Source organism: Oryza brachyantha, chromosome 2, assembly GCF_000231095.2.
Source record: "Oryza brachyantha chromosome 2, ObraRS2, whole genome shotgun sequence".
Taxonomy (NCBI): domain Eukaryota; kingdom Viridiplantae; phylum Streptophyta; class Magnoliopsida; order Poales; family Poaceae; genus Oryza; species Oryza brachyantha.
The window spans coordinates 22,445,115-22,472,206 of NC_023164.2; the positions used below are offsets into that span (position 1 = coordinate 22,445,115).

At 43.8% G+C, this 27,092-nt stretch overlaps 6 protein-coding genes across 6 annotated transcripts; 3 read left to right on the forward strand and 3 right to left on the reverse strand.

Moving 5' to 3' along the window:
* The first annotated feature begins 2,651 nt into the window (after positions 1-2,651).
* Positions 2,652-5,294, forward strand: LOC102721425. Its single transcript, XM_006647736.3, has 7 exons — positions 2,652-3,089; positions 3,350-3,523; positions 3,638-3,730; positions 3,832-3,900; positions 4,128-4,334; positions 4,664-4,789; positions 4,902-5,294. Exons 1-7 carry the CDS (start codon positions 2,838-2,840, stop codon positions 5,052-5,054), a joined length of 1,074 nt encoding a protein of 357 aa, XP_006647799.1. The 5' UTR covers positions 2,652-2,837; the 3' UTR covers positions 5,055-5,294.
* Positions 5,295-5,329: 35 nt separating this feature from the next.
* LOC102711409 lies at positions 5,330-9,093 on the reverse strand. The gene is made up of 4 exons (XM_015833947.2): positions 8,391-9,093; positions 6,626-6,909; positions 6,305-6,532; positions 5,330-6,194 (listed from the first exon to the last, which is right to left on the reverse strand). The coding sequence occupies exons 1-4, from the start codon at positions 8,911-8,913 to the stop codon at positions 5,580-5,582; spliced, it is 1,650 nt and encodes a 549-aa protein (XP_015689433.2). The 5' UTR covers positions 8,914-9,093; the 3' UTR covers positions 5,330-5,579.
* Positions 9,094-12,360: 3,267 nt separating this feature from the next.
* Positions 12,361-15,331, forward strand: LOC102711676 (probable glucosamine 6-phosphate N-acetyltransferase 2). Its single transcript, XM_040521059.1, has 2 exons — positions 12,361-12,953; positions 15,120-15,331. The coding sequence occupies exon 1, from the start codon at positions 12,431-12,433 to the stop codon at positions 12,944-12,946; it is 516 nt and encodes a 171-aa protein (XP_040376993.1). The 5' UTR covers positions 12,361-12,430; the 3' UTR covers positions 12,947-12,953; positions 15,120-15,331.
* Positions 15,332-15,897: 566 nt separating this feature from the next.
* LOC102721708 (60S ribosomal protein L31) lies at positions 15,898-17,662 on the reverse strand. The gene is made up of 2 exons (XM_006647737.2): positions 17,494-17,662; positions 15,898-16,412 (listed from the first exon to the last, which is right to left on the reverse strand). Exons 1-2 carry the CDS (start codon positions 17,595-17,597, stop codon positions 16,133-16,135), a joined length of 384 nt encoding a protein of 127 aa, XP_006647800.1. The 5' UTR covers positions 17,598-17,662; the 3' UTR covers positions 15,898-16,132.
* A 5,356-nt stretch (positions 17,663-23,018) lies between these two features.
* LOC102711950 (PRELI domain containing protein 3B) lies at positions 23,019-24,136 on the reverse strand. The gene has a single exon (XM_040520255.1). The coding sequence runs from the start codon at positions 23,912-23,914 to the stop codon at positions 23,324-23,326; it is 591 nt and encodes a 196-aa protein (XP_040376189.1). The 5' UTR covers positions 23,915-24,136; the 3' UTR covers positions 23,019-23,323.
* An 86-nt stretch (positions 24,137-24,222) lies between these two features.
* LOC121053430 lies at positions 24,223-25,226 on the forward strand. Its single transcript, XM_040520254.1, has one exon. It carries the CDS (start codon positions 24,257-24,259, stop codon positions 24,983-24,985), a length of 729 nt encoding a protein of 242 aa, XP_040376188.1. The 5' UTR covers positions 24,223-24,256; the 3' UTR covers positions 24,986-25,226.
* The last annotated feature ends 1,866 nt before the right edge of the window (positions 25,227-27,092 follow it).

The window sequence follows — 27,092 nt, forward strand, 5'->3', positions numbered from 1 at the left end:
CTTTGGAAGTCACCTGCGTGAGAGTGATTAGGTGGGTTGTTAGGGTTTTGGGAAGGTTTTAGGCGGCTCTAACCGCCTGTCATGCTGACTAATGACGATCCTATAAATGTTGCACGGTGTAATCAAAGCATCAAGCATTCCGGTGTTTGTATTATGTAACTTGGACATAAGCTACCGATACACTATGTTATAATTTAAGCCTTTTTTTTTTGCTAGAGTTTTAAGTTTAACCACTATTTTTTCAGAACTTTTAGGAATCTGGTACTTTAGAGGGGTAAGTTCAACAAGGGTTAAATAATTTGTCGCTACTCACAAAGCATGCGACGATATAGTTTAAACATGTTTGATGCAAAGTGATGGGTAATTAAGGGTTAGCTGGGTCTATGCTATTATAACCTTCACATTTATAAAAATATTCCATCAAATTCATATGGTAAGACTTTCTATCATTGTTTAGATTTATTAGTTGATCAATATATATGTTTTGTATAAATATTTAGATGCATTAATATTCATATGAATCTAAACAAGGTTAGACGATTTCACAATGTGAAACGGGGGTATGCTATTGCTATTCAATTTTTTGGAGCTATGACATTGTGATCTCATATTTTGCCGATATATACCCGTACTTACCATTTAGTATCTTATCTGCAAATTTTGGACCAAATTGCCCCTGTCTCTTCCTTGACCCCCTCCCTCTTATCCACTATCTCCCCACTACATCCTCCTCACACATTCTCAAAGCAGCAGCCATGGCAATGATAGGGTTGAACCACCGACGATAGACCCCTACAACGCAAATGAAACTCCGACTACATGATCGACAATGTGCACCTCCCATCGACCAAATATATCGTCTTACCACCTTTCTTCTTAATTAAGGAGGCAACAACCCTTGAGCACCCTGAACACAAGCGTGACCTCGAAAGTCGGATGCAGCCGCAAGATAATGACCTTCATGGATAATGAAAATTGGGTGGTAGTGGATAGACGAAGAACACAACCGATGCTCCCTAGATGGTGGAGGGGTGAAGGCAAATACGACCTTCATCATGGTAAGGACGGATCGAGGCAAAGATGGTGCCCTCCCAGGGTAAACGACACTAGGACACAAGGATGGGGTAGGGAAGGAGAGCAATAGTGGGAGGAGCAAGGATGTAGATGTAATGGGGTAGAGATCTTGAGCTCGCTAGCCTCATCTTGGGCATCCTAAAGCCGACACGGAGATTTACTGCTTCCATGTGTAAGAAGATGTAGAAAAAAGAGGACATGTGTAGTACATGGGAGTGCCCATTTTATCTCGCACTTGGCTTGTAGTGCTTGCAATGTTGCCCAATATGTATATACAGAGTTGTGACCCATTTTTAGGGTTCATTTCCTCCACCATACAAGACCATACTTATTTTCTCTTTATCTCCTTTAAAAAGAAGAGTGAACCGATTTAGTATATGAACAATATGACATATTTACATGCTACATATAACATAGTTTTTATAAACATTTTTTGCATGCTATAATTATCACGCAGAAATCTTTCACACTTACCTTTAACAACTTCAAGCATTTTGCCCAACATTCATCGGCTAAAATGTGTTTTCGGCCATAATTCAAGAATGGGACAAAACCAAACGGTAGTGGTGGTAGATGTTTTCCGACACTAGTCCTAGGGGTCACTAGTTCATGGGCCTCCATGCCCAGCTCATCTGCATGGCGGTGAGGACAGTAGTGGTGTAGATGGTGGTGACAACGGTCGACAAAAAAAGGTCATAGAGGCCGTGGCATTGGATTGTGAATTTCGTGTTTGGATCCGCACGTGTGGACTAAAGATTGTCACATCAATAAGTGGAGTGGATAGGTAAAGGACAAATTCAATAGTGATGCTTTGTGACAATTAGGGTGGCTAGATATAACATCATTTTAATGAGAAAGACAAGGATCAAACGAAGGGCTTGATGTAGATACCAACGACGGGCCAAAATAGGGTCTAAGTGTCCCTACATCAAATGTGTTCTGCTTCAATTAGTTCGTGTGGTGGCAAATGACACTGGCATGATTTTTTCTTCCCTGCCTATCATGTGTGAGAATTCTTTTTTTTTGAAAAAATGGGGAAATCTAATTTTTTCTATTTTTATGTATCACAATAATCACAACATATCACATGTTTTCACACAAAAACAACTATTATCAATACCGCGAAAACTGCCATGATTATGGCCATTGATAAAGAAACCATAAGCGTATAATATCGCGTAGTTTGATCCCACGAACCGAGACAATATGATTTAAATTTTTGAATTCAAATTTATACGATTTCTCCATGATTATCTGTGATAATCGCTCTACCACCAGGCCGCAGCTTCTATTGCCAAAGTGAAACTCCGATGTCGGGAACGGGTGGGCGCCCAAATGCCCGGTCCTCCCGTGGAAGGTAAGCGGCCTGTGCAAGGCCCATCGTTGTCATCGGTAAAAACCAAAGCCCGAAAGGCAACGAACCGATTCTTCCTTCTCTTTTCCTTTTAGCCACTGCTAGTGTCGGTGTCGACGTCGCGGCTGCACTGGTCGCTGGCACAACCACACCGCCGCCGGCGCTGGCAGAAGAATCTTTTATCCAGGCCCGGTTCCGTGCGCCCCCGGTTTGACGTTCCGGCCCCGTCTCTCCTCCCTCCCGGCTACCCGCTCGCTTCACGCATCGTTCCTCTCGTCTCGCTCCGCGCTGCTCCCACTCCCACTGCTTGAAATAAATAAACCCGGGCGCGAGAGTTCGCCGATCCCCATTCCGATCCTGTCGCGGCTGATTTTATACGGGCTCTCCCGCCCCGCGCGCGCCGCAGGCGATGGACCTCCCCGTGGTGGACCTCGCGCCGTACCTCAACCGCATCGCCGGCGAGGAGGAGGAGGAGGAGGAGAGGGTGCGCGCGCTGTGCGCGGCGGTGAGCGCCAGCCTGCGGGACACGGGGGCGCTGCTGGTGAAGGACCCCCGCTGCTCCGCCGCGGACAACGACCGCTTCCTCGACGTCGTCGAGCGCTACTTCGCCCGATCCGCCGACTCCAAGCGCCTCCAGGAGCGCCCCAACCTCCACTACCAGGTAATCCTTGCTTCCGAGGTGAATTTTGGTGGGATCAAAGGCAAGGGGTTGGGGTTAAAATTTGGTTTCTAAGTCCTGCTTATCAAGTAGATCAGTAGAGGTACTCGACTTGTTGGATCACGTTGTCTGCATTGTAAAATCGTCACGAGAATTCAGATACAAAACATATATGATACCAACAGTAGCGCTGAACATGTAGTAGACGATGTCTAAATCTGCCCTGTTGTAATGTTGGTTTTGTTTCCATTTCAAATGTTAAGGTTGGTGTGACGCCTGAAGGTGTGGAGATACCTCGCAGCCTTGTTGACAAGGAGATGCAGGACAAGATCAAGGATATGCCGGAGGAGTTTCAGCCAGCCACCCCCAAGGGTCCAGACCCGAAATGGCGGTACATGTGGAGAGTGGGTCCTCGCCCGGCAAGTACTCGTTTTAAGGTTCAGACTGTTTACTTGGTCCTTTCAATTTTGGTGTGGATGTCTGAAAACTGGTGCATATCATGGTTGGTGGTTAACTGCGTTGTATACTGATTTGGAATAAACCTTGTTTAGGAGTTGAATTCAGAACCTGTTATCCCTGATGGATTGCCTGAGTGGAAGGAGACCATGGATTCCTGGGGTTCTAAAATGATTTCTGCAATTGAGGTACACGGATCATGCTTTACGTTTAATTTCAGAGTCCATGTTTTCGGCAGTCTATATTCCGTGTTGCTATGTTACATAAAAGTGGCTGTGTCATTGCGTAGGTTGTTTCTGAGATGGCCGCAGTTGGATTTGACTTGCCAAAGGATGCATTTACCTCTCTGATGAAGGAGGTAATGCTGTAACTCTCTGTACTCTTCTGTTGTAATTTGTTAATCTACTCAGAATCCAAGTTAATAGTGTCAGGTCCCAGCATTATGTTTACTCAGTAAACTTCTTTTGAAGAAAAGATCTCAGTGTGTTCACAGTTTCACACAACCTGTGTTGTTTTTCTAATATTATTCAGATCCATTCTGCATTCATCGAGTTGACATTGGTTGATTATTTGTGTGTTTTATAGGGACCACACCTCCTAGCACCAACTGGAAGTGACCTTGAGCGGCATGGTTCTGAGGGCACTGTTTTTGCTGGGTTCCATTATGATCTCAATTTCTTGACCATACATGGTCGAAGTAGATTTCCAGGCCTGAACATCTGGTTAAGGAATGGCAAAAAGATGGAAGTTAAGGTCCCTGTTGGCTGTCTTCTGATTCAATCAGGGAAACAGGTTAGCTTTGCCATTTTTACTGCTAGTATCTTAACTGGTTCATATTCATTCTTCAATGAAGGAGCATATTTATGCATATCGGTATTATTCAACTGTTTAAGTCTGATTATGCATACTGGTTGGGTTTCTGCGCAATTCTGGTTTTCATAATGAAATTGGTACTGTTGTCTCATAGAACCAAAGCTTTATTTTTGTATTTGAGTCTTCTTTGAAGTACCAACACTTGCAAAGTAGAAGCGGGATAGTAAAAGATGGGGTTTATTTCTTGTAACATGGATGTGATGAACACACACAAGCAAGTAAATTACATGTGATGCTTTTCTCTGCAGTTGGAATGGCTTACTGGTGGGGAGTGTCTAGCTGGAATGCATGAGGTAGTGGTAACCAAGAGAACATTGGAGGCTATAGCATTAGCAACAGAGCAAAATAGAAGCTTGTGGAGGGTTTCATCGACAGTAAGTACTCTGCATTGCTTTTCTATGCGGTTTTACTTCATGAGGCATTTCTAGCAATCCTACTTGATCTGGTGAATTATTGACTTGCCCATTTGTCTACTTGTGTACATAGCTGTTCGCACACATTGCTTCTGATGCCACTCTCAAGCCATTGGGCCACTTTGCTGAAGCATCCGATGCTCATAGTTACCCACCAATCTGCGCTGGGGAGTACGTCGAACAGGAACTATCTGTGATCAATCTGAAAGGAAATAATGGATTGTAGACACATTATGCAGATTGCTGGTCAAACTTACAATTAATCTGATCAGTAAACGGCACACAACAGCCCTAGCTGATACTTGTGTTTTCGTTCCTGGAGGCTCACACACTGACACTACTTGGGTACTCTGCACAGCTCGTTCATATTTATGCTTCAAACCTCTTGTTAAGATAGATTGTATCTCTTGAATGTACTAAACTGGTATCAATTGTGCAAATAAAATTATGATGTTTAACTTCCAAATTAGGTGTGTGAAATCTGCTTTGCAATCCATGGCCATGAGTTCCTACTTCAAATCCAACATGAAACTGTTATTCTTCTCCTAGCACAATCGAAAGTGCTCAAACTAAGTATGGCTGAAACAGAACACTATCCATCGGCCAAAATTATACTCTACGTAAGCTCTATCACACTACAATGCACTGCATTCTGCATAGTCTGTATGAACACAAAAGCCACCCATCGAAATATACATATGTACATCAACACCGAGCATAGCACTTCTGGACTTGCCCCCCTTCGTGTCCATCAGACCCAGTTGTTGGGCAGCTTGAAATTATGGAACCTGAAGGACGTGTCCCCTGCAGTGTCCCTGCCCTGCATGATTCCCGGCTCCGCTCTCCGCACCGGCGGCTCCGTGCACGCGAACGAGTCCTGTCTCAGTAGCTCGCCGCCGAACGAGTCCTGCCGCACCAGCTCGACGCCGAACGAGTCCTCCCGCACCAGCTCGACGCCGAACGAGTCCTGCCGGGGGCGGGGAAGCTCGACGCCGAACGAACCCTGCCGCAGGAGCTCGGCGGAGAACTCCGGGTACGGCGCCGGTTGGGGCGGGAGGCGGGGCTCGTGAGCGCGCGCCGGCGCGTCGGCCGACTTGCCTTCCCACATGAGCAGGTGGAGCAGGATCGGGCGCAGGGCGTGCCGGTGCAGCGACAGCTTCTGGCTGAGCGAGACGGTGTCGAAGCACCGGATGGCGCCGGAGGTGGACACCATCCAGGGGAGGACCTTTTGCCCGGACACCCTGGAGATCACCAGCAGCTTGGACGCGCGCTTCGCCTCCCGGTACAGGTCGCGGAGGCCCGACCTCGTCGACGGCGCCAGGAAGCCGCTGTCGTCCTCCATGACCGACGAGATGTAGATGAAGCCCTAGAGTTTAGATGATTGATCAGACGCGTGCATTGATTAATGACGAGTTAACAAGATGCGATGCAATGCAATGGACGGCACCAAACTGGTAACTGCGAAAGTGTACGTACCTCCTCGGTGCGGCTGATGGCGAAGCCGAGCTTGGTGTCGCCGGCCTCGAGGGTGATCTCCACCGGCATCTCTCCGGCGGAGGCGGTGTACCAGACGCGCACAGCCTTCACCACGCCGATGTCCACGCCGTGGTAGTCCTCGAACCCGTAAAGGCTGGCGTTGGCGAGGTTCGGCAGGTCAGCCAGTGAGCCCGAGTTGACCGTCGCGGAGGCCGTCTCGCCGGAGATCTGCACCATGCAGGTGCATGCACGTCACGCACAACACCTAAAACACGTTTACGTACTCCAGGCGAGTTTGAGCGGCTGCTCAAGACGACGAACCTTGGTGAGCAGGGCCTCGGTCTGGACGTTGAGGAAGGCGATGGGCACCCCGGACGTCTGCGAGGAGAGGACCCAGGCGTTGGCGCGGGCGAGGGTGTCCTCGACGGAGTTGTAGCGGGAGGCGGCGCGGTCGAGCGCCGTGGGGAGCACGAGCATGGAGAGGAAGCTGCTGGAGTTAGGGATCGGGAGCGCCTCCCTCATCTTCTTCTCCCACGGGTAGGCCACGTAGCCGTCCTGCAGCTGCGCCTTGCTCAATGCGCACACCACCCTCGAGCTCCTCGATCCTGGACGTCCCCATAAAATTAGAACATAAAAATGCTGACTCATTATCAGATTCAGGTAAAGCGTTTGTTTTTTCGCTTTGGTTAATGCTTATAAAGCAAAATTTGAATTTTCAACCTTAATTTTAGAGTTGATTTTAAAGTTTTCTTTAATCAAGTTTATTTAAGAACACTTATATAAAAAATTTATTCAAATTATTTTTCATTTGAAAAATATGTTTTTTTTGTGTTTTTCTACGAAAAATCCAAACAATGTGCATGCAAAATCTCTTCTTTTCTGCTTGATCATGCAACGAGAAAAACAAAGACAAAGTTCTTTCATGCTATCTACAGTCCTGAGTGATATTTACTCTGGGAGATGACTGAGGAAGTAAAGTCAACCGGGGAATCTGAATCGCATTGGAATTTAGCGACAGGTTTTTCAAGTAAGGGGAGGGAAGATTCAATTATCAGTTTATCACCAAGTGGTGTTCTGTATAAAAGAATCTAAACGCCGATTCCAAACAACGTGCACCGCCGTGTCTGTTGCCTGGAAGTATGCAACTTGAGCTTAGACTACAGCAACTTGATGTTTTTCTTATCTGAAACTGATGTGTTTGTTTTACTTGTGGAAGCAGAACACCGATCAAATACACACTACCCAGGTTTTCACCCACTCCACAAATATCTTATGATTTGCTATTGGTGCAGTTGCGTGATTTGCAGTAGTACCACTAATCCGCCATATGCTAAGGAAATTTTTCTATGTTAGTTCAAATGTCCACCAGTGACTTTCTCAGCTTCCACAGGGAAGAAGCAATTGAGATCGTTATAAATGTTTTAGTAAGTCTTATGTTCAGAAATCAAACAAATTGAAGGTATGCATCACCTGGACTAATGGATGGCCATATTATAATTCCTGCAGGCCAAGCTACTCCAGAAACTTCAAAGACCAACCAGCTGCCCCCACCCCAAACACGAACAACAATGTTCTTGCAAATCATCTAGTAAGGGTCTATCATGTATCTATCAAACCTAGGATATTCTGATCATATCCCCAGACTGAGCAATCACACCCACAGAAGCGACCATTTCTGACTAGCAATCCAGCATTGATCCAAGTAATATGCCGCTCGAAATCGATACCGTGATCGATCACGCCAAAAATCTCCTCTTGGAAGAGAGAAAACGATAAAAAGAAGGTGTCACCTGTCAAGCTAGCTACCATCTACTTGTGCACAAAAGTCGCATGGAGGCACAAGAGTTTTATCCTTCTTTGTTTGTTTTTAAAGTCCAACATGGCATGTAACGAAAGCTCAGTCACGGACTTTTACTTTTCTTTCCTAGTCATAGCTTGCACAAAGCGAAGGAAAGTGGATGTACGGACGGAAAGGGATCAAAAAAATTGAGCGGAAAATCTAATAATTTGGTAGTTTTTAGATAGTTTACAGCGTGATGAGGAGGAATTAACATGGTGTAGTGCGGTGTGATCGGAGTAGATGTACCTCGGATGGCGATGCACTCGCTCTCCATGCGATCGACGAAACCGACGGCGTAGTTGGGGTCGCGGATCGAGCGGAGCACGTACTGCCTGCTGCGGCCGACGACGGCCATCATCGCGCCGGCGCCGCCGCCGACCGCGGCCTCCTGCGGCACGATACAGGCCTGCATCTTCGCCGTCGTGGTCCCCGACCCCGACCCCGGCGCGGCGGAGGGCATCAGCTCCCCGCCGGCCACCAGCTGCTGCTGCGCGGCGTGCGCGGGGCGCCTCACCCGCACCTCGACGGACGTGTCCCCGCGCTTGTACGCTGAGTGCAGGAGCCTCTGCACGGCGCCGCGCCCGCCCTTGAACGGCGCGGCGTGCGCCGCCGGGCCCCCGCGGCTGCCGACCCCGATCAGCAGCTCCTCGACCACGTCCCCGGTCTGCACCGTCTCGCTGCTCCCCGGCCCCCACTCCTCCGCCCTCGACCCGCCCGCCACGCACTCTATCGCCACCACCCCCTGCCTCCTCCCGTGCTCCATGGGCATACCTCTCAACCTCCCTCTCCTCCTCTCCTCCTCCTCCTCCCACCCACCACCCACCAGCAACCGAACCAGCTGCCCGCCCTTGTATACACGCAGAGAGATCTAGCTGTGTTGACCTGCGCGAGATACCGCCGCAGCCGTCGCCGTCGCCGCCCGGAGCAGCCCACAAAGATTCCCGCGACTTTGCCGTTCGCAGCAGCGTGGGGGGCGAAGAGCAGAACGGAAGCCGATCGGGGCGACGGGTAATTAAAGGCTCTCCCGCTGCCGCATCCGACCGCACGAACCGCCGGGACGACGCATCTGAGCCGTCCACCGGCGTCGCGGGTGGTTGTGAAAAAGGCGTGGGTCACGGTATCGGCAGCGGGTGGCGCGGGGCCGAGCCGAGCCGGCGGGAGGCGTGCGCGTGGACTTGGAAAATTTTCTGCCCATTTGGAATGCGTCGAGCAAGACAGCACGCGCGCGAGGGCGGGGTCGCTGATAGGGAAGGATCACCGCCGTCCATTTCCGGAGCCCCCCCGCTTCTTCAGACTTCATGATCCCGACAAAACATACCACAAACACGCACGATCGTTTGCACCCTATTTTGGTTCTGATTATGTTTATGAGTTAAAATTTAAATATTTAAATTAAAATTTAGAATTAATTTTAAAGTTTTTTAAGTTTATTTGACAATATTGACTTTTAGATATTTATAAAAATGTATATAAAAGTTTTATTTATAAATTGTTTTTTATTTATAAATATACAATTTACCCTTAAAAAAAAGCGAAAAAAGACTCCCTTGCTCCTTAGCTATTAATACACACATCGTTTTTTGTTGGATGTAGAACTAAATAATTATTCTATCCACTTTATATTACTTTGTAGTATTTGCTTGATTTATATGGGCATGCGGGCTGTTAATACACAGATCGTTTTTTATCGACGTAAAAATAAATAATTATTCTATCTACTTTATATTACTTTTTAGCATATACTTGATTTATATGGACATTAGTACATCTAGACACACACGTGTGTGTGTGTGTGTATATATATATATATATATATATATATATATATATATATATTAATGGATGAATCGAGGTAAGTCGGTAAACTCTTATGATATAACCATGGTTCGTTAAAGGCTCGAACATGGTGGATGTAGGAAAAGAGATTTATTCTTGTTCAATAAAAGTATCTCGAGATATAGATACCTTGAGATACCAAATCGTTTTTCATTATTGGATCTAGTTAAGTAGAATGTGTACTGTTAGATCCAATAAACAAAAACGATTTGATACCGTGAGTTACCGGTATCTCGAGATACTTTTTATTATGATCGAAGCAAATTTCTTCGGAAAAAAACGTAACCATACGTGCTTCATAAGCCGTTTCAGTTTTTGAAACCATCTCTCTAAACAAGAGCAGCATCCACCTGCAGCAGCTGAGCTAATCAGTACTTAGTACCTCACTAGTACCACTCGTATTACATTACATAATTAATATGTAACTATACTCTATACCTATAATACGTGTCCATGGCATCTGCTCGTGAATTGTATATTGCAGCAGCTCTAGGAAAAGTTTCTGTTCTCCAACCATATTCTCTTGACTTGTATATTCCAATCTAGACTTGGGCGATGATGCACTTGGCTTCAGAGATTCCCATTCGTCGAGTCCTCCCTATCATGGCTGACGTTCTCACCGGGCCGGGTATCACAGTATTGAATCTAATCTCTCCAGAATAATTCAGAATCAGAATGGTTCATTTACAGGTCCACGTGGATTCGTTGACGTCACCGTGGAAGGGAGGGAAAAAAAATTGGTTGTGGCGTGCTGTCATGCAGTTACGTCGCCTGCGGCGAATTGGAATTAACCTCTAATCTGTAATCAGCGAGCAGTGATACGATATGGTTTTGGGGGAAATGGGGATCAGTTTGATGTCATGAAAATGAAACGAACAGCTGGTTGTAAATTGTAGTTGAAGAAAACGCATCGATATCTCTGAAAACGTAAATTGCCGACCAATTTTCATGTATACTTCCATTCTCTAAATGACCAATAATAATGTCCGTTGAACGAACAGTTTATCGCAGTGGCATGGAGTGGGGGTTAGGATAAATACTGCTAATTATTGTGGAGGACCATGTACTAATTAGTCTTCGGTTTTTTCTTGTATGGAGTAGGTGTAGGTCTCGTGCAATCCTAACTTTGTTTACAGTTGACTGAATGAGTGATGGGGACATGTGATGCAGCCAAGCAGCCAACCACGGGAGGGTGTACGCAATATCTGCATCATTTCACATTTTTTTCCTCGAACAATCAGAAGCATTCGACCTGTATCTCTTTGACGCTACTGCAGCAAACCATCTACTAGCAACACGAGCCGATCCAGGATCTAAAGTTTAGGAGGTTAGTTATTTTCTTCTTCCTCTTATCTCCTCTTCTTCCCCTCCCCTCTCCCCCATTTTTCATGTGGATCTAGCACGGAGGAGAACTGAGAACCGGAGCTCTCACGCTGGATCCGCCTTTAACTAGCAATTAACTTGCTTTTTCTACTGAAATTTCATACATAGATATCAAATTTCAAGATCGTGGCGCACACATACTCCGTATCACTTATCAGTTCGAAGAAGATTAAGTCTTTCATACAGATCTAAATATGAAACAAATGTAAAAGCATTCATAGTATTACGGAGAGAAAATTGGATATATACCATTGTAAAACTTCGATTTTACTAGAATGCCATATTTTTATATGGGTTTGTTAAATATCACTATCAACCAAGACCTATTTGCCATCCTGACATTTTCATTGTGTTTGGTTGACCCTTTTGCCTCTAGGGCTATCTTTTTTCTCTCTTGACAATGGCAAAAAGGGTTGAGGAGAATAACGAGCAGCATGGCGACGATTTGTGATGCGTCCGGCCGGGGAGATCAAATCCTTACGGAATGGAAAGCAGGCAACGCAAAAAAGCTGAGCTCAACCTTGGCTCTGGTCTTTTTTCGGGCCAGCTCGTTATTCTCCTCAACCCTTATGCCTATGAGAAAAAGGAGAGGAGTCCTAAGGGAAAGAGGGTAAAAAAAATATTAACAATAGACTAAATTTTATTATATTTGTATAAAACAATAAAAATAACAAATAATGAATATGTCTAGGTTAAAAATGATAGTTTAATAAAGCCATATGAAGTAATGATATTATAAGCAGGGGCGGACGCACGTTGTACTGAGATAGTACTAATATATAATTTAAGTAAAAAAGTTTTAAGCATACTAATAATCCTAATAATTATTTCTACTTGATTTTTGAGGTAGATCCATCCCTGATTATAGGGAAGCCAAAATTTTACAATGTTCTATATCCAATTTTCTCATTTACGAATTGCTGACGGTATGTTTCAGACTGTCAGTTGAATCCAACGGGCCGAGTGGCCCATGGCAAGTAGTACAGTGCTGGTGTGTCACTTGTGAGTTGTGAAGGCCGAGAAGCCCAAGAAGCTCTCGAGCCCGAGTCGTGGCTCGTGAGCTCGAGATGGCATCCACCTCGCCGGAACTCTCCACGGCCGCCGCCGCCGCTGCAGAGACCGACGGTACCGTCCAAATCCGTCGCCTGGAGGTGACCGACCACGGGAAGGGCTTCGTGGAGCTCCTCTCCCAGCTCTCGGCCTGCCCGGACCTCACCGCGTCCGAGTTCAACGCGTGCTTCGCGGACCTTGCGGCCCTCGGCGACGACCACGTCATCCTCGTGGCGGAGGACCTCGCCGCCGCCGCCGCCGCCCCGGAGAGGAGGATCCTCGCCACGGGGTGCCTCTTCGTCGAGCGCAAGTTCCTGCGCGGCGGCGGGAAGGTCGGGCACGTGGAGGACGTCGTGGTCGACGCCGCCGCGCGCGGCCGAGGGCTCGGGCTCAGCGTCGTGCGTCGCCTCGTGGAGATCGCCAAGGAGGCCGGGTGCTACAAGGTCATCCTCGATTGCACCCCCGAGCTCCGCGCGTACTACGCCAAGTGCGGATTCGTGGAGAAGGGGGTTCAGATGGCAATCTACTTCTAATCCACAGGTACGAAATTGTGCATTTCAATGTCTCATCGCATCCTTGCCTTCTCGATTAGTAAGTCCATCAGTAGTTACTTGGCTTGGGGATGGCCATATCATTTTTCTGGGATCACTTGGTCTTGATCGAAAATTTTACTTGTGCAGCCATCCATAAGGTTACAAGCATAGTACATTATGAGCATTTCCTACTGACATCACTAGTTCTTAAGGTTGTGTAACAGCATTTATAAACCAGCTGAACGGGATGCTTATGAGTATCACCGCGCGTGTAACTGCTGAAAGAAATCCAGTATATGGTGTTTGATGAATCATACCAGTAGTATTTGGTAGGATCAGTAATTATGAATCAAGCCTTTTGACTACATTCTCCTGTGAGATGAGCTAACAACAAAAAGAAGATGTAACACCCGTGCTTAGTAGCATTTCTTGAGTCATTTGACGTACACATATTATATGTGCAATCATTAACGCTGTTTTAACAACACACAGTAATTTGCATGAGACATTATTGCTAAAGTAATAACAAGTTGACTTGCCATGTGAATATGAAAAAGTGTCGCACTAAGATTTGGATAATAATTGCAAGACAGCAGGTAAATACCAATTTTACTGCTGCGGCAAATATTATTTGAAAGACAGCATGACTCATGAGTCCATGAGTATATGACCATTATCTCCATGGTCACCTGACTAGTGACTACTGTCCAGTTTGGAAGTGCTAGATGTGGTTTTTATTAAAAACCTTTTATTTTCATGTAAACCATTTGGCGGTGGCCAGGTGAGTGCTGTATTTTCATACTCTGTTCTGAATCACATTCTAAAATGAATTGGTAACAAATTTAACAAGCGACTATTTTAGCATTCCACGTACATTGTACTTAAGGCGATAAAATTTGCATGTCATATATACACATTAAAAGCTGTGAGAATTTCTTTGTTACAACATGAGAGTATCTTTCATACTTAAATTTTGTTAATCTATAATAATATAATATATTGGTTCGTTTTCTCAAGTGTTGTTTCTTTGGGTATGCGGTCTTATCTTTGCCTTACAGTTTTCCACATTTACATCAAATTCTTTGCCCTGTTAATAAAAATAATGACATTTAATTGCATGCCAACTTCAATTTTACATGGCAGGCCAAATCTGATTTCCCCAATGTTTCTATTTGCGTAGTACAACCAGCAGCATTTACTTCCATACTAGAAAATTGGCATTCCTGTTGGCACGCTGACATTGTAGCCCATACAAATGTTTATTGATGTGTCTATTAGTATACTATATATACCTATACTTTAGAAAATAAGCTCATTTTAGTATCAAGCGGAAACGTGGTTTCAGATCTCTCTCTCTTGAGACTATTTCTCTCTTTCTCTCTCTGGTTAATCTCTGATTCTCCGTTGTCCATGCTGCTTTGTCTGGGTGAGCGGCAGGTCACTGCGTAAACATGTTTGAGCACTGCACGTGCCAGCTGGGTGACATGCCCCTAGTTGTGGATCATTGCTGCTGGTCATTGAGACTCGCTAGGAGGTCACAAGCTCGCAACTATGTTCTTCATCGCCATTTTTTTTGCTCGACCTTCCATCTACCCATTTCCTAGCGATCTCTAATTTTCTCTATTTATATTTGTGATCTATTACTATTATTCTTTTCACAGTTTTTTTTCTTTTTAAATGATTTTTTCCACTCATTCTTCTCTTTCTTTATACTTTCCTCATTTCTGTTTTGTTATTACTTTTTTCATTATTGGAATGACCAAAGGACAAGAGAGCCGCCCAGATTCCCCTGTCGGTTCACATTTGGCTTGATTTCTCCTTTTCTTGTTTCATTTGTCTCCTTACCATCGGAAGGATTTATTGCGGCTTGGAAAGCTGGAAGCCTATAGATTATGGAACTTTTTTTACCTTACGCGTGTCACCAGATTTATCTCAATGTTTAGAGGTGCAAGTGGCCCAATCAGCTGGCGGAACACCCGCCAACTTTAGACAGTAGATTATCCTGTATCATTCAAAAATCAAAACTGATTCGAAATTGGTAAGGTCTTATCCATTCTGTAAGGCCTAATTTTATTTTGTATATAATGTAATTGGTGTTTGATCTCACATTCACACTAGCTAATCTGAATTCTGAAATAACTCTGAGATCTCATAGTTCGTCTTATTGTGGCAGGGAAATTGTTGCTTATGGGCACCATGCCAATATTACACTGAAGTTCCAACTCCATCTAGAACAGTTCCAAGCCTTGAGTACCACTGGATTTTTTTACAACAGCTTGTATCAGTATGACACTGAAGTTTTATTGGCCCATAGATTCTCCGAGAGGAGCAAAGCTTTGAGAATGAAATTGCAGCGACGTGTTCCTACTTTTGTTCGTTCTTCAATTTTGACCAAGCATGTTATTCTTTCATCGTCTATCGTAGAGGAACAGCACCCAGATTGCAGATTTCCAGTAAGCAATGTTCAGCAGATCACACCAGCGATGACCTTGACGAGCTTAATGAGTTATGAGTAAAGAGCTCACTCATATATGAGCAAGTCCAATAAATACGAGCAGAATTTACCCTTCATAATCATAATATAAAGAGTAAATCACGTGGCAACAAAAACTGTACGGAACAAAAATACTCTCCGTTTCAATTTAAATTTTATATACAGTATAAACATTTCTACACCAATTTATACGATTTTGATTATTTCAATGATTTCAAAGCGAATTAGATCCTTGGAAAAAAAATCTAAACAGTTCAAAAAACTGAAACATATTCTTTTAAAATCTCTAGAATATAGGCCAAACAAACTAAAAATATTTATATTTTAGAACACCAGAAGTAGTCAGTATACGCACAATGCCGTTCAACCTACTGCTAGCACTAACCTAGTAAGTACGAGCGAAGGTTAACGACAAGAGAAATAATCTTCAAGCTCACAATCGATATTGAATCAAACATTTTAAGCTCAAAATGTGACCCAAGATAACCGCAGGATAGCATGGCGCGGATTTGACAAACAAGTCAAAATTTCAAGCGCTTAAGAAAATGCATTGTCTTGAATCTTCTATTACATCAAGTCATCAACAGTAGATAACAAAACGCTAAAGCAAGACTTCAAATTTGCTCTCAGCATAGTGACCGATATCATGGAAATATGCACTAAGCGCTAACTGATAAATACCAATGCATAGTTTACTCCTCATCCTCGACAACCTTGGTTCCCAAACCCTTGAGACCCTCTGCAGGGATCTCAGCAACTGTGACCAGAGAGTAGAGCTCCTCCTTGGCGTCCTCCTCGTCGTTTCTCTTACGGGCAATTCTAACACGGACTCGCCTTGGGACACTCCGGATGCCATTGGTCCAGATGGCCTTGTTAAGTTTCACATCAATGCGGACATCTGTTGTGCCCATGGCCTTCTGTGCAAACTTCCTGATCTCCTTGATGGCATTAGGCGCTTTCTTCTTGAAGGTGCTGCACAGCAGCAAAAATGATTCACCATGACATCAGTTTAAATTAAGCATGCAAATAGATGACAGAATCTATAAACTAGAAAATCGTAACATAAAATGTCAAATGTAATATGAACCAACAGTCCACATGATGTAACTTGAATTCCAATTTTATAATGTGTGCATGTAATATATTAGATTAGTATGAAAGTATACAAGACAAACAACAGAAATATATTAGAAATAACAATTTACAGGCGAACCTAAGAAATGAACAGTTGTAATATTCCACTGGCAGCAACTAAACAGAACAAAGTGTTCAGAAAATAGCATTCTTTTTCGATGTAGTGCCCAAATGGAACACATGATAGCATAAGATGGCAGCACGTGTAACGATGAGCAACATGTATGTACCGGGCATGTAACTGTATCAACCACAATATTTATAGACAGATACCTGACTATGTCCGGGGCATAATGAAACAGATTTATCAGACAAAACTTAACAAAATATTGTTTAGAAGCAGACATAATGAACCAAACAATATATCCAATTCCGATGGTGGTTACAAATGAAAACGGTGACATAAATGTGAGGACACTATTGAGAAATTTACTGCCCAAATGGAACACTTGGTAGCACAGCGAGAAGCAACAAATGTAACGATGAGCAGAGTACATGTTCCGGGCATGTAACTGTGTGCAGCCACAACAATAAATAAAGGCAGACACCTGACTATACCCGATTAACAACTAATCGGACGACTAAATCAACCAAACAAGACATGGTCAGTAACCGAGATTCACATGAGTAAAATGTGGGATCAAATACAAGAGAAGGATCCACATGAACCAAACCCCCCTCGGTCATATGATCCCAACTGTAATATAGCTGGTATAAGGAAATCCATCCAACATAAGGTGTATCCGCCATTCGCGAGCCCACAGAGTGCTCACAGGCAGCAACCTTCCGCACCAGCACCGTGCGAGATCCCCCGACACCTCCTGAATCCAACATCTAGCTCCCAGATCTATGGCAAGCACAGCGAAGCTAGAGAAATGGGGTAAAGAGGGAGGGCCGGAGCGAGCGAGCGAGGCGATACCATCCGTGGAGGCGCTTGTGGAGGTTGATGGTGTACTCCCGGGTTACCACCTCGTCCTTGCGGGTGCCGGTGCCGGTGCCGGCGCCGCGCTTCTTCTCCGACATCTTCGCCTTGCGCCGCCGCCCTTCTCCTTGTGTGGCTCCGAGGGAGGCAGCGGCGAGAGGAGATAAACCCTAGTAGCACGCGACGGGGTCGCGCTTTTATAGCAGCGCGAGTTAGGGCTCCGCTAGCTTACTGGGCCAAACCACACTAGAACAAAAACGGCCCATTTGTTCAGCATTTTTACACACTGATTTTTTTCCCTCGAACTTTGCAGCGTCAGCGTTCGGTATCGAGGAATGGCTAAAAAATTTCTTTATTTCTTGCAAGCATGTTTCCAAGCAACTAAACGGGTGTGTTATTGTAAAAAAATTGCAAGTCAAAGTTATGTTAAAAATTCGTATTAATCTAACTTTTCATCGCTGTAGCTAATATTTCAATATTCATTCATGTTTGATCATCTTTTATATATCCTTGCATCACCTTCAAACTCAGCCTGAGACAAGCTTTCTTGGATGGTGTTAACTTTGAGAGAAAACAGGGTTGCGACTTGCGAGTCGAGAGTTTTTCTTTTTAAAAAAAAATAGTTGTAGCGGTTACTGTGCGCTCTGGTCAAGAGGAATCCGTTAGCTAAATCCAACCAACACAAACAGCTTCACTTGTTTCATCACGATAGCTGCATGCGGTGAGCTTATTAACAATTTGCAACCAGCACAGATATGCAGCTGCAGCTCCTTCTATGTCACCATTGATTCCGTAGATCTGAATATATGATCCACTAGGGCCAGTTTACTAAGACTCCAAACTCCAGATACAATGGGAGTTATTCCCTGTGAGAGCTATACGACTCCATATCATGCGTGCCCTAACCTCCAGTGTGCTGCTCTTGCGCTACCCGCACGTCTCTTGTCGTCGCACTTCCTATTCACGTGTGTGCTTTGACGTGAGAGGAAGAGAGATAGCATACATGTGTGTTAGGGACATGTTAGTGATAATTTCGTACAATTACATACAAAATTTAGAGGGAATGTGGATTTAAGGTGGAATAGAGTTGTGAAGCAGCAAAAACTCAACTCCACTTAGTTCAAATTTCAAGAGCAACTCTACCATTTAACATAACTTCATCCACAGATAAATTAGAGTTGGGAGGTAGAGCTATGCTAAACTAACTCTATATCTTCAAAGAGAGTCAAGATCAAGAGTCGGAAAAAAATCAAAAATATGAGGCTCTAACAAACTTCCTTTAAATCTCGTCTTTTCGCTTCTCATTATGTTTATAATTCAAAATTTAAATTTTCGACCTTAAATTTATAGTTATTTTAGGGCCTTTCTCATCATTATTTATTTTACAACATTTACTTTTATATCTAAGAAAACATATATAAGGTTTTATTTGCGTATATCTTTATTTGTAAATATATCTTTTCGTTTTTTTCCTCGTAAATCTAAACGATGACCACTCTGCATACAAAAATCTAAGAGCATGCCCAACAGCTCATCTAAATTTGGTGTTCCATATCTTCATTTGGATGATCATCTAAACTAGTTTTATCCTTCATATCTCTATGTACTCCACTAGATCATTTATATATGACATCCTCTATATCTTTTTGGAGGATGGAGAGATCATCCAAATATAAAGGTTCTCTCTCATAATATGGATGACATCTAAAAATAGATGATAGGGTAGTCGTTCCGTTGGAGCTCAATTTATTGTTTTATCCTCTATTTTCAGAATAGAGGATATGATAGACGAGCTGTTAGGGATGCTCTATAAAAATAAGAACATTGACAAAATTCAAAGATTTTTTTATGCATTTAGGCGGAATATGTTTCGGTTCTTAGGTAGTGTTTGGGACTTTAGTACATTATCCCGTCGAATATTTGGACGCTTATTATAAACAAGAAACGTAGACTTATTAATAAAACCCATCAATAATCTTGAACTAATTCGCGAGACGAATCTATTGACCCTAATTAATGTATAATTAACCTATGTGATGGTACAGTAAACATGCTCTAATTATGGATTAATTTGGCTTAAAAATTTTGTCTCGCGGATTACCACTCATTTATGAAATTACTTTTTTATTAGTCTATGTTTAATACTTTAAATTATCGTCCAAACATCCGATGTGATATGGGGCTAAAAAGTTTAGTCCCATCTAAACAATCCCTTAGAGCAAGTTCAATAGTATAGCCAACTACTAGCTCTAAGTCAGCTATAGCTAATCTAATAGCCAATTCATACCATAGTTACCTACAAAGCCTTAATACATGATCTCACATGTCATACACACGTCGTGTTTTAGAGCTCATGCTACAGCTGGCTATAAATTAGTAGCTTACTACTCTTCTCTATCATATCTTATCTCTTTAAAATATGTTTATAGCTGGCTTATAGCCTACTATTCTATTGTACCTGCTCTTAGGAGGTTGTGCTGAACAACAAACATTTAAAACCTTAAAATAACCAATCACCAGCATTCTCAATCACCAGCATTCTCACTGGATCCTTTTCTTTTCTCTAAACAACAAAATCAGACCCACATAATATTATAAGACAGTCATATATGGTGATAATAGCAAGTTTATAGCTAACTACTAGCTCTAATTCTTCTATACCTATTCTAACATTCATTTCATACAGTAGTTACTTACAAAGTATATACTATATATTAATACATGGTCCTACCTGTCATACACACATCACGTCTTAGATTTTATGCTACAACTACCTATAAGTCTATAGTATGCTATTGTACCTGCTCTAAGTGATGATGATTGTTTTTAATAATATATTTTTATTTAACTGAAAACTTGCAAAAAAATATATCAGGAGAGAAAAATTATAAAAATAAGATCACGTCAAACTTTACATTACCAACGAATGATAGGGAACTACTCCCTATGTCCTAAAATAAAGCAAACTTTTGACCATCAATGTTCAACGTTTGACCATCCGTTTTATTTAAAAATTATTCAAGAAATTTTAAAAAATAGTCACACGTAAAGTTCTATTCATGATTTATCATCTAATAAAATAAAAATATCAATTGTAATTTTTTTTATAACACGAAGAGTCAAACATTATACTATAGGTAAAAAGTAAAAGATTGATTTATTTTGGAACGGAGCGAGTACAAAACTGGAGAGTTCAATAGAGCCAAGGCCCATACTTGGTGCCAATTCGATAGCCACCTATTTGCTAAGGGGGTGTTTATAGGGATGACAATGGCTAAATACCCATCGGGTATTGCTATCCCATATTCATACCCACTAGTAAAATTTTATACCATTAAAATACCCATACCCATCACGGGTAATAAAACTTCCCCATACCCATACCCGCTTGGGTAAACCTTACCTGTCGGGTCACCCATATACCCGCAAAAGTTCAAAACAATATAAATACCACGGTTTCCATATAGTATATTGTATAGACGCTAGATACTTAGGACATCACACGTTCATATAGTGTGGTGGAAAATGTATGGATGGTTTAAATACCTATGGTTTTGGTTAATTAGGCTAGACTAATTCGATATTAGGCCATGACATGCATTTAAACTTGCGGGTATTTATTACCCATGGGTAAACGGGTATAGGGATCATAAGAACATTTCCATACCCGCGTACCCATCGAGTGAAAGTATTTGCCCAATTAATTATCCACGGGTAATATATTTAGCTCATACCCATACCCTAATAGAGTAAATACACATCGGGTCTCAGGTCCCCGTTGCCATCTCTAGGTGTTTAGTTGAGAAAAAAAAATTTTTTTGGTGTCACGTCATAAGTATATAGGACGTCGGAAGGGGTTTTCAGACATGAATAAAAAAAGAATTTCATAGCTCGCTTAGAAACCACAAGATGAATCTTTTAAGCATAATTAATTTGTCATTAGCACTTGTGGGTTATTATAGCATTTATAGCTAATTATAAACTAATTATGCTCAAAAGATTCGTTTCATGATTTCCCCTAAGTATAATTAGTGTATTTTTTATCTATATTTAATACTCCATTTAGGTGTCCAAATATTCGATGGGATGTTTTTAAGGAAAAAATTTTGGGAACTAAATTGGGCTTGGTGACTTGGCTTTTAAAAATTTTCCCCGCCTCTAGAGGCCCCTGTCAAACTGGGCTGTGCATTAGGCTGCGTTCGCTCCTATCTTTAGGTAACTTAGACCCCTCGTTTTTCATGCGCACGCTTTCCGAACTGCTAAATGGTGTATATTTTGCAAATTTTTTCTATAGGAAAGTTGTTTTAAAAAATCATATTAATCTATTTTATATTTTTTAAATAATTAATAATTAACTAATTATATACTAATTTATTACTAAGTTTTCCGTGTGCCGAACACGGCCTAGGCTCTCCATCGAACAGTCAGATGGCAACACATCTTCTGTCAACCTAGACTTTTAGTTCAATAGGGCCTATTTTTGTAAGCTTCAATATCCAACACTTATTTATACGATTTCCATTTCAGAAAAAAAAAATCAGTACTGAGCAACAACACACAGTAAAGATAAATCCAAGGAGAGTGTGCCTTTGATAGGGCAAATGATTACAGATATCGAAGAAAAAGGTAGAATAGAAACATATGAAAGCCAGTAATTATGCAGTAGCAGTAGCCCATTGCTTAATTACTCCATATTTCCATACACGGGTATGAACTATAAACATTTCAAGCATGTCCCAAACCCAGCAAATTAAACAAAATCTGTATGATAAGATGTAAACATGTATGACCACAAGAATGGCAGAAAACGTAACACATGAGGTGTCAGAACTGTGAATCTTAACTCCCTCTGAAAATATCATATAACTTAATTCAAGCAACTCCATATCCTCAGCCAATCAATTGCAAAACGCAACACCCAGATAGTGAATAAACTCCAACAGAAATCAATAAGATAGAACAAAATTCAAGGCACTCTAGTTCCTGAACCAATCAATTGTAAAAGCTCAGCACCCAGAAGAGACATAGACTGCGAACTTGTTCAGGGTTGTTATCAGCCGACATAGGCATGGTTACCCCACCTCAATTCTTAAGTCAATCAAGCTCAATTAGTAAAGCAAAACCGACTCAATGTAGTTACTTATCCATCAATAGGTTAAACAATAGAAAATGTGACATTTGCACCACCAAATATGCAAGCTAAAGGTTTATATTTGCTCTGGAATCAGCATCATAATAGAGGAGCAATAGTCAATAGTGGAGCCAATCAGATAACAACAGTGACAAAGTACCTGTCAACCTACGTTTGCTAGAATTGTCCAAGAAGCGAGCTTATCGACAGTACCTACCAGTCATCACACTTCACAGCTTGTGATTGGTATTCTTACGAACAAACAAAACTGACAGCATATATGCAAAAATCGCATAATCACTCATCACCCAATTTCAGTTCCTACATGTCAATCAAATTGGCACATCTAAATCAGTCATACATTCATGAAAACATTAGAGTTAACTAAGATGTCAAATTTGCGCAATAGTACTAGCGATGTCATAGCGGATCAGAATAGCTTAACAAGAACAGGCATAAATTGGGGTTAAAATGGTTCCACGGTCAAGAAGAAATTAAGTTTATGTCCATAAGCTTTATTCCATTCAGGATTCAGCTCATCATTTCATACAAAAAGAGGAAAAAAAAATGGGAAACTGCAAGAAGAACCTGGCCACGAGGCGAGGTCCGGCCGCGCACACGCAGCACAGATCGAGCGAATCCTTCGATCCGACGAGATCAAGGAAGACCAAGTGAGGAGGCGCAAACCACGCCAAGTCAGATGGCAGAGGACGCAGCGCCGGCGGCCTCGGCTTCGAGATACCGACAGATCCGCTCGACGACCTCCCTCCCCTTGGCGCTGTTCTGCATGAATCTCTCGGCGCAGCGGGTCTCGACCTTCTCGGCAACGGCGGCGAGGGCCGCGAGCGGTCGGCACCGGATCGTGGTCTCCTGCCTGAACTGCGTCCACTCGTCGGGCCGCTCCGCGTGTGGCCGGTAGGTTGACCGCTCCTCGACCTCGATGAGGCCGCGGAGGGAGACGTTGCGGACGACGACGTCCATGGCGCGGCGCGGCGCGTCGACGAGCGAGGTCTCGACGCAGTGGCAGAGCGCCGCGCCGGAAGGGGACGAGGCCACCGAGGGGAGGAGGCGGCGGATGACGAAAGGGAGCGGCGGGGAGCGCACCGTGATGGAGCGCGCGGCCTGGAGCCGCCCGGCCTCCGGGTCGACGCGCCGGTCGAGGGTGTGGACGTCGGCGACGTGGGAGAGCGCCGTGCGCGACGCCGGGTCGGTGAACTTGCGCCACGCCGCCGCCGTGACGCGGTCCCACGGGTGCCGGTACACGTGCTCCTGCGTGTACACCACCATGCCTTCGCGTTGGGTCGCGTGGAGCGGTGGAGGCGAGGGGTGGGGGTTTTGTCTCTCGATCTGTTTCTTTCTTGCGGCGAGGGTTTGAGTTGCTCGGTGCGGCGGCGGCGGAGGTTGGAAATGGGGAACGGAAAGGAGACGGCGGAGAAGAGGGGGGCGGTTTTTTGCGCAGCCGCTGGGTTGGAGAGGAAGGACACTCGATGACCCGAACCCGCCGTCCCCGTCCGTCCGTCCCCCGTGTCCCTAACCGTTTCCCTTGCTCCGCCACGTGTATATCCCAAGAATACCATGTACAAAATCCGCTTACGGTTCTAGAAAACGTAACTTGATGTAGTAAACGCCATGAAGGGGGCAAAGCGTACTTGTACAGTTTACGCCTTCGGCTTGACCTTTCTTTGCGCGGGCGTGGACTCGCGCAGCGGCAGCCGCTGCGGCCTCCTCCCTCCGATGGCGATCTCCCACCTCTCCCGCCGCCTCCTGAGACCCGCTGCCGAGACGGCCAGGCTACTCCCCAGGCCGCTTCCCCCGCTCTTCCTCCACCCGCACCGCCGCTTCTCCGCCGGTGCCTCGGAGCCCGACCCCAGCTCCAGCACCGCCGCCGCCGCCGCGCGTCCGGTGTCCCCGGAGTCAATGAAGCATCAGGAGATCGAGGGGCCCACGGTGGAGCGCGACACCTCGCCGCTCGCCGACGAGACGAGGCGGGAGCTCGACGCGCTCCGCCGCGCCGTGCGGCGGATCAGCGGCTCCCTCGCGCTCCTCGGAGGGGCCCACCTCGCCGCGGGCGCGTGGATCGCATCCGGCGCGGCGCCCGTCGGTGTGGGGTCGGCCGCGGCCGTGCAGGGGGTGGCGGCGTTCGCGTTCCCCTTCACGGCCGCCCTGGTGCTGCGCCGCGCCATCAAGCCCATCGCTTTCTTCCAGAAGATGGAGGCCAACGGGCGGCTGCAGGTGCTCACGCTGTGTCTCCAGGCTACGAAAAATGTTAACCTCATGCTGCTCCGAACGCGGGTGCTCGCCATCTCTTGCGCTCTTGGGGTGTCAATCGGGTCAGTAGCTACGATCTTGATGCGGTAAGAGCTCAGCTCTCTTTAGGAAGAATGGTTAGTGTTTGGATAATAAAAGTGCACTGGTGATAGGCTTGAGAGTATGAACTATGAAATTTGGGTGCTTATGTCGATCATTGCTGGAGTATTTTGTTGTGTATGTTTCGCTATCGAGGAAACCGTATTGTCATAGTTTCAAATGTTCTTTTTACCTGCAAATGTAGAGATCACTCTACCTATGACCAATTGACCATTATGTTTATGGATGCCAACGCGATGTTACATAATGCCTTGCAGAGATAAACTGAAAAAAAGTTTTGAATGTTGCTAGTACAGTGATTTATGTTGTATCAAAGTGCTTGTGCCAGCTTCTCATTTCATGTGGATTTTTGACAACCATCTCTGTGTTACTTGCTAGCATGGTTGGTGACTGTGAGCTTGTAAAAACATTTTATATCCTGCTAACTCACTCATGGCTGAGCTTTGTTTTGAAACCATCATGTTTTGTCAAGTTATAATCTGGCAGTGGACAGCTATTGCTACGTAGCGAGGTGAGAATGGACTTGGAAAGCTCTTTATGTTTTTATGTCTTTACTTCACAACTCATTTTTCTATTAGTAATTTGAGTTTTTTAGGTTGATTTGAGAGCTGCCAAAGTGTACGTTGAGTTTTACAACAGATCAATGCATTTGCAAAAACTCAAAAGAACTTATCAATAAATGGTTTCTAATTGATGTGATTTCGGATACTGAAATACTCGTCACTATATTTATTTACATGCTTCTATTCGTGTTAATTTAAAATGATTTGTGATTGAATGTCCCAAAGATGGTAAATTAATTTATTTCTTTTCTATTTGAACAACTTTTTTTTGATAAAGTTATTAGAGATATGTTCTCTTATTTTACATCTTATATTGGTCACGTTGCCCTATATAGTTTTGTTGCTTGCCTACCGTGTCTCCTGTTTCCAAATAGCAAACAGTATTGAGACACTGTTGTTCATTAAATTTAATGCAATCATCCCCTCACTGAGCTGATATTGTTTCTTTGCGAGATGATTAGTGATGAAAATGTATGCAGATACTTTCTTTGTGAGCCCGTATAAGTACTGTTCTAGGTAGAACAACTTGAATCATCAATAAGTTGTTACCAAGTCTTCCCTATCTGCGGCACTTACTCTTGCTTGTAGGTAGTCTTTAACAACGTTGACATGAACTAAGAGGTAGGTTTTGATTTTAAAAGGCTTTTGCTTTTAATATTTTGCAAGCTGTATAATTGGAATGTTCACGCTGTCCAGTTTTGCCTTATGAATATACTGAGGTCTAACTTTGTGTAATTTATACAATCTAACTGTCTGATACTTAAATAAAATATGCTTTTGTTAGCAACGTATTCATCATATTGTATAGGTTTTGCAAATCCTGCTGGCTCAATAGAACAATATTTTAAATTGGGAAGTAAGACATTGCAGGCTACAGTCCTGGATGAGATTTTTTTCGGGTCTCCTGATACCTGAGAAGTTAGATCATTTTCCAACAAGATGTTCATGGTAGGGCACCTTATATCATTTCTGTAAAGCAAAACTGATGAAGGCATGGGGTTTTTCATTATTAATCAATGTATACAGTGCACTGCACTGTGCTTACCTTGTAGGTCAGGTCTAAGTGGCAAACTGTCAATACTGTATACAGAATATGCGTCAGATATCCTCTATCACCTAGGTTAGCCTTCCTCTGAGAAATAGAATGTTGTAGGATGCAGTCTAATAGCCTGCCGCGTTCCTTTTGGATGTGGCAAAGATTTATTATCTGCTAATTGGTAAACCTTAACAGTTGGCCTTGCTGAACTAGCTCTTTTCTGAACAAGTAGATAAGCATTGCATTATTGGTGCCCTTTTGTCATTGTAAATAGGTATTTTAGCTGAAAGGAAGATGCACATTGCTCACATTCAGCTTCCCAGTTCTTGAACAAGTTTCAGGTCTCTTTTTATCTGTGGTTCTTTCAGGACCTCGACAACACTATTGCACTGCAGTACTGAATCATTAGCATTCCATGTAGTACACCAGCATTAGTTTTGGGTATCCTACTTGGGCTTAGGTCAAGCTTATGCTACCATCGCCATGTTCCTCTTGAGGC

Bases quoted from the DNA above. Each gene is read 5' to 3' on its own strand.
- LOC102721425 (XM_006647736.3), top strand. From the start codon at position 2,838: ATGGACCTCCCCGTGGTGGACCTCGCGCCGTACCTCAACCGCATCGCC. The intron at 3,731-3,831 runs GTACACGGATCA...GTCATTGCGTAG, and splicing joins AAATGATTTCTGCAATTGAG to GTTGTTTCTGAGATGGCCGC. The intron at 4,790-4,901 runs GTAAGTACTCTG...TTGTGTACATAG, and splicing joins TGTGGAGGGTTTCATCGACA to CTGTTCGCACACATTGCTTC.
- LOC102711409 (XM_015833947.2), bottom strand. From the start codon at position 8,913: ATGCCCATGGAGCACGGGAGGAGGCAGGGGGTGGTGGCGATAGAGTGC. The intron at 6,533-6,625 runs GTTCGTCGTCTT...TGCATGGTGCAG, and splicing joins CCGAGGCCCTGCTCACCAAG to ATCTCCGGCGAGACGGCCTC. The intron at 6,195-6,304 runs GTACGTACACTT...TCTAAACTCTAG, and splicing joins CCATCAGCCGCACCGAGGAG to GGCTTCATCTACATCTCGTC.
- LOC102711676 (XM_040521059.1), top strand. From the start codon at position 12,431: ATGGCATCCACCTCGCCGGAACTCTCCACGGCCGCCGCCGCCGCTGCA.
- LOC102721708 (XM_006647737.2), bottom strand. From the start codon at position 17,597: ATGTCGGAGAAGAAGCGCGGCGCCGGCACCGGCACCGGCACCCGCAAG. The intron at 16,413-17,493 runs GTATCGCCTCGC...GCTGCTGTGCAG, and splicing joins CACAAGCGCCTCCACGGATG to CACCTTCAAGAAGAAAGCGC.
- LOC102711950 (XM_040520255.1), bottom strand. From the start codon at position 23,914: ATGGTGGTGTACACGCAGGAGCACGTGTACCGGCACCCGTGGGACCGC.
- LOC121053430 (XM_040520254.1), top strand. From the start codon at position 24,257: ATGAAGGGGGCAAAGCGTACTTGTACAGTTTACGCCTTCGGCTTGACC.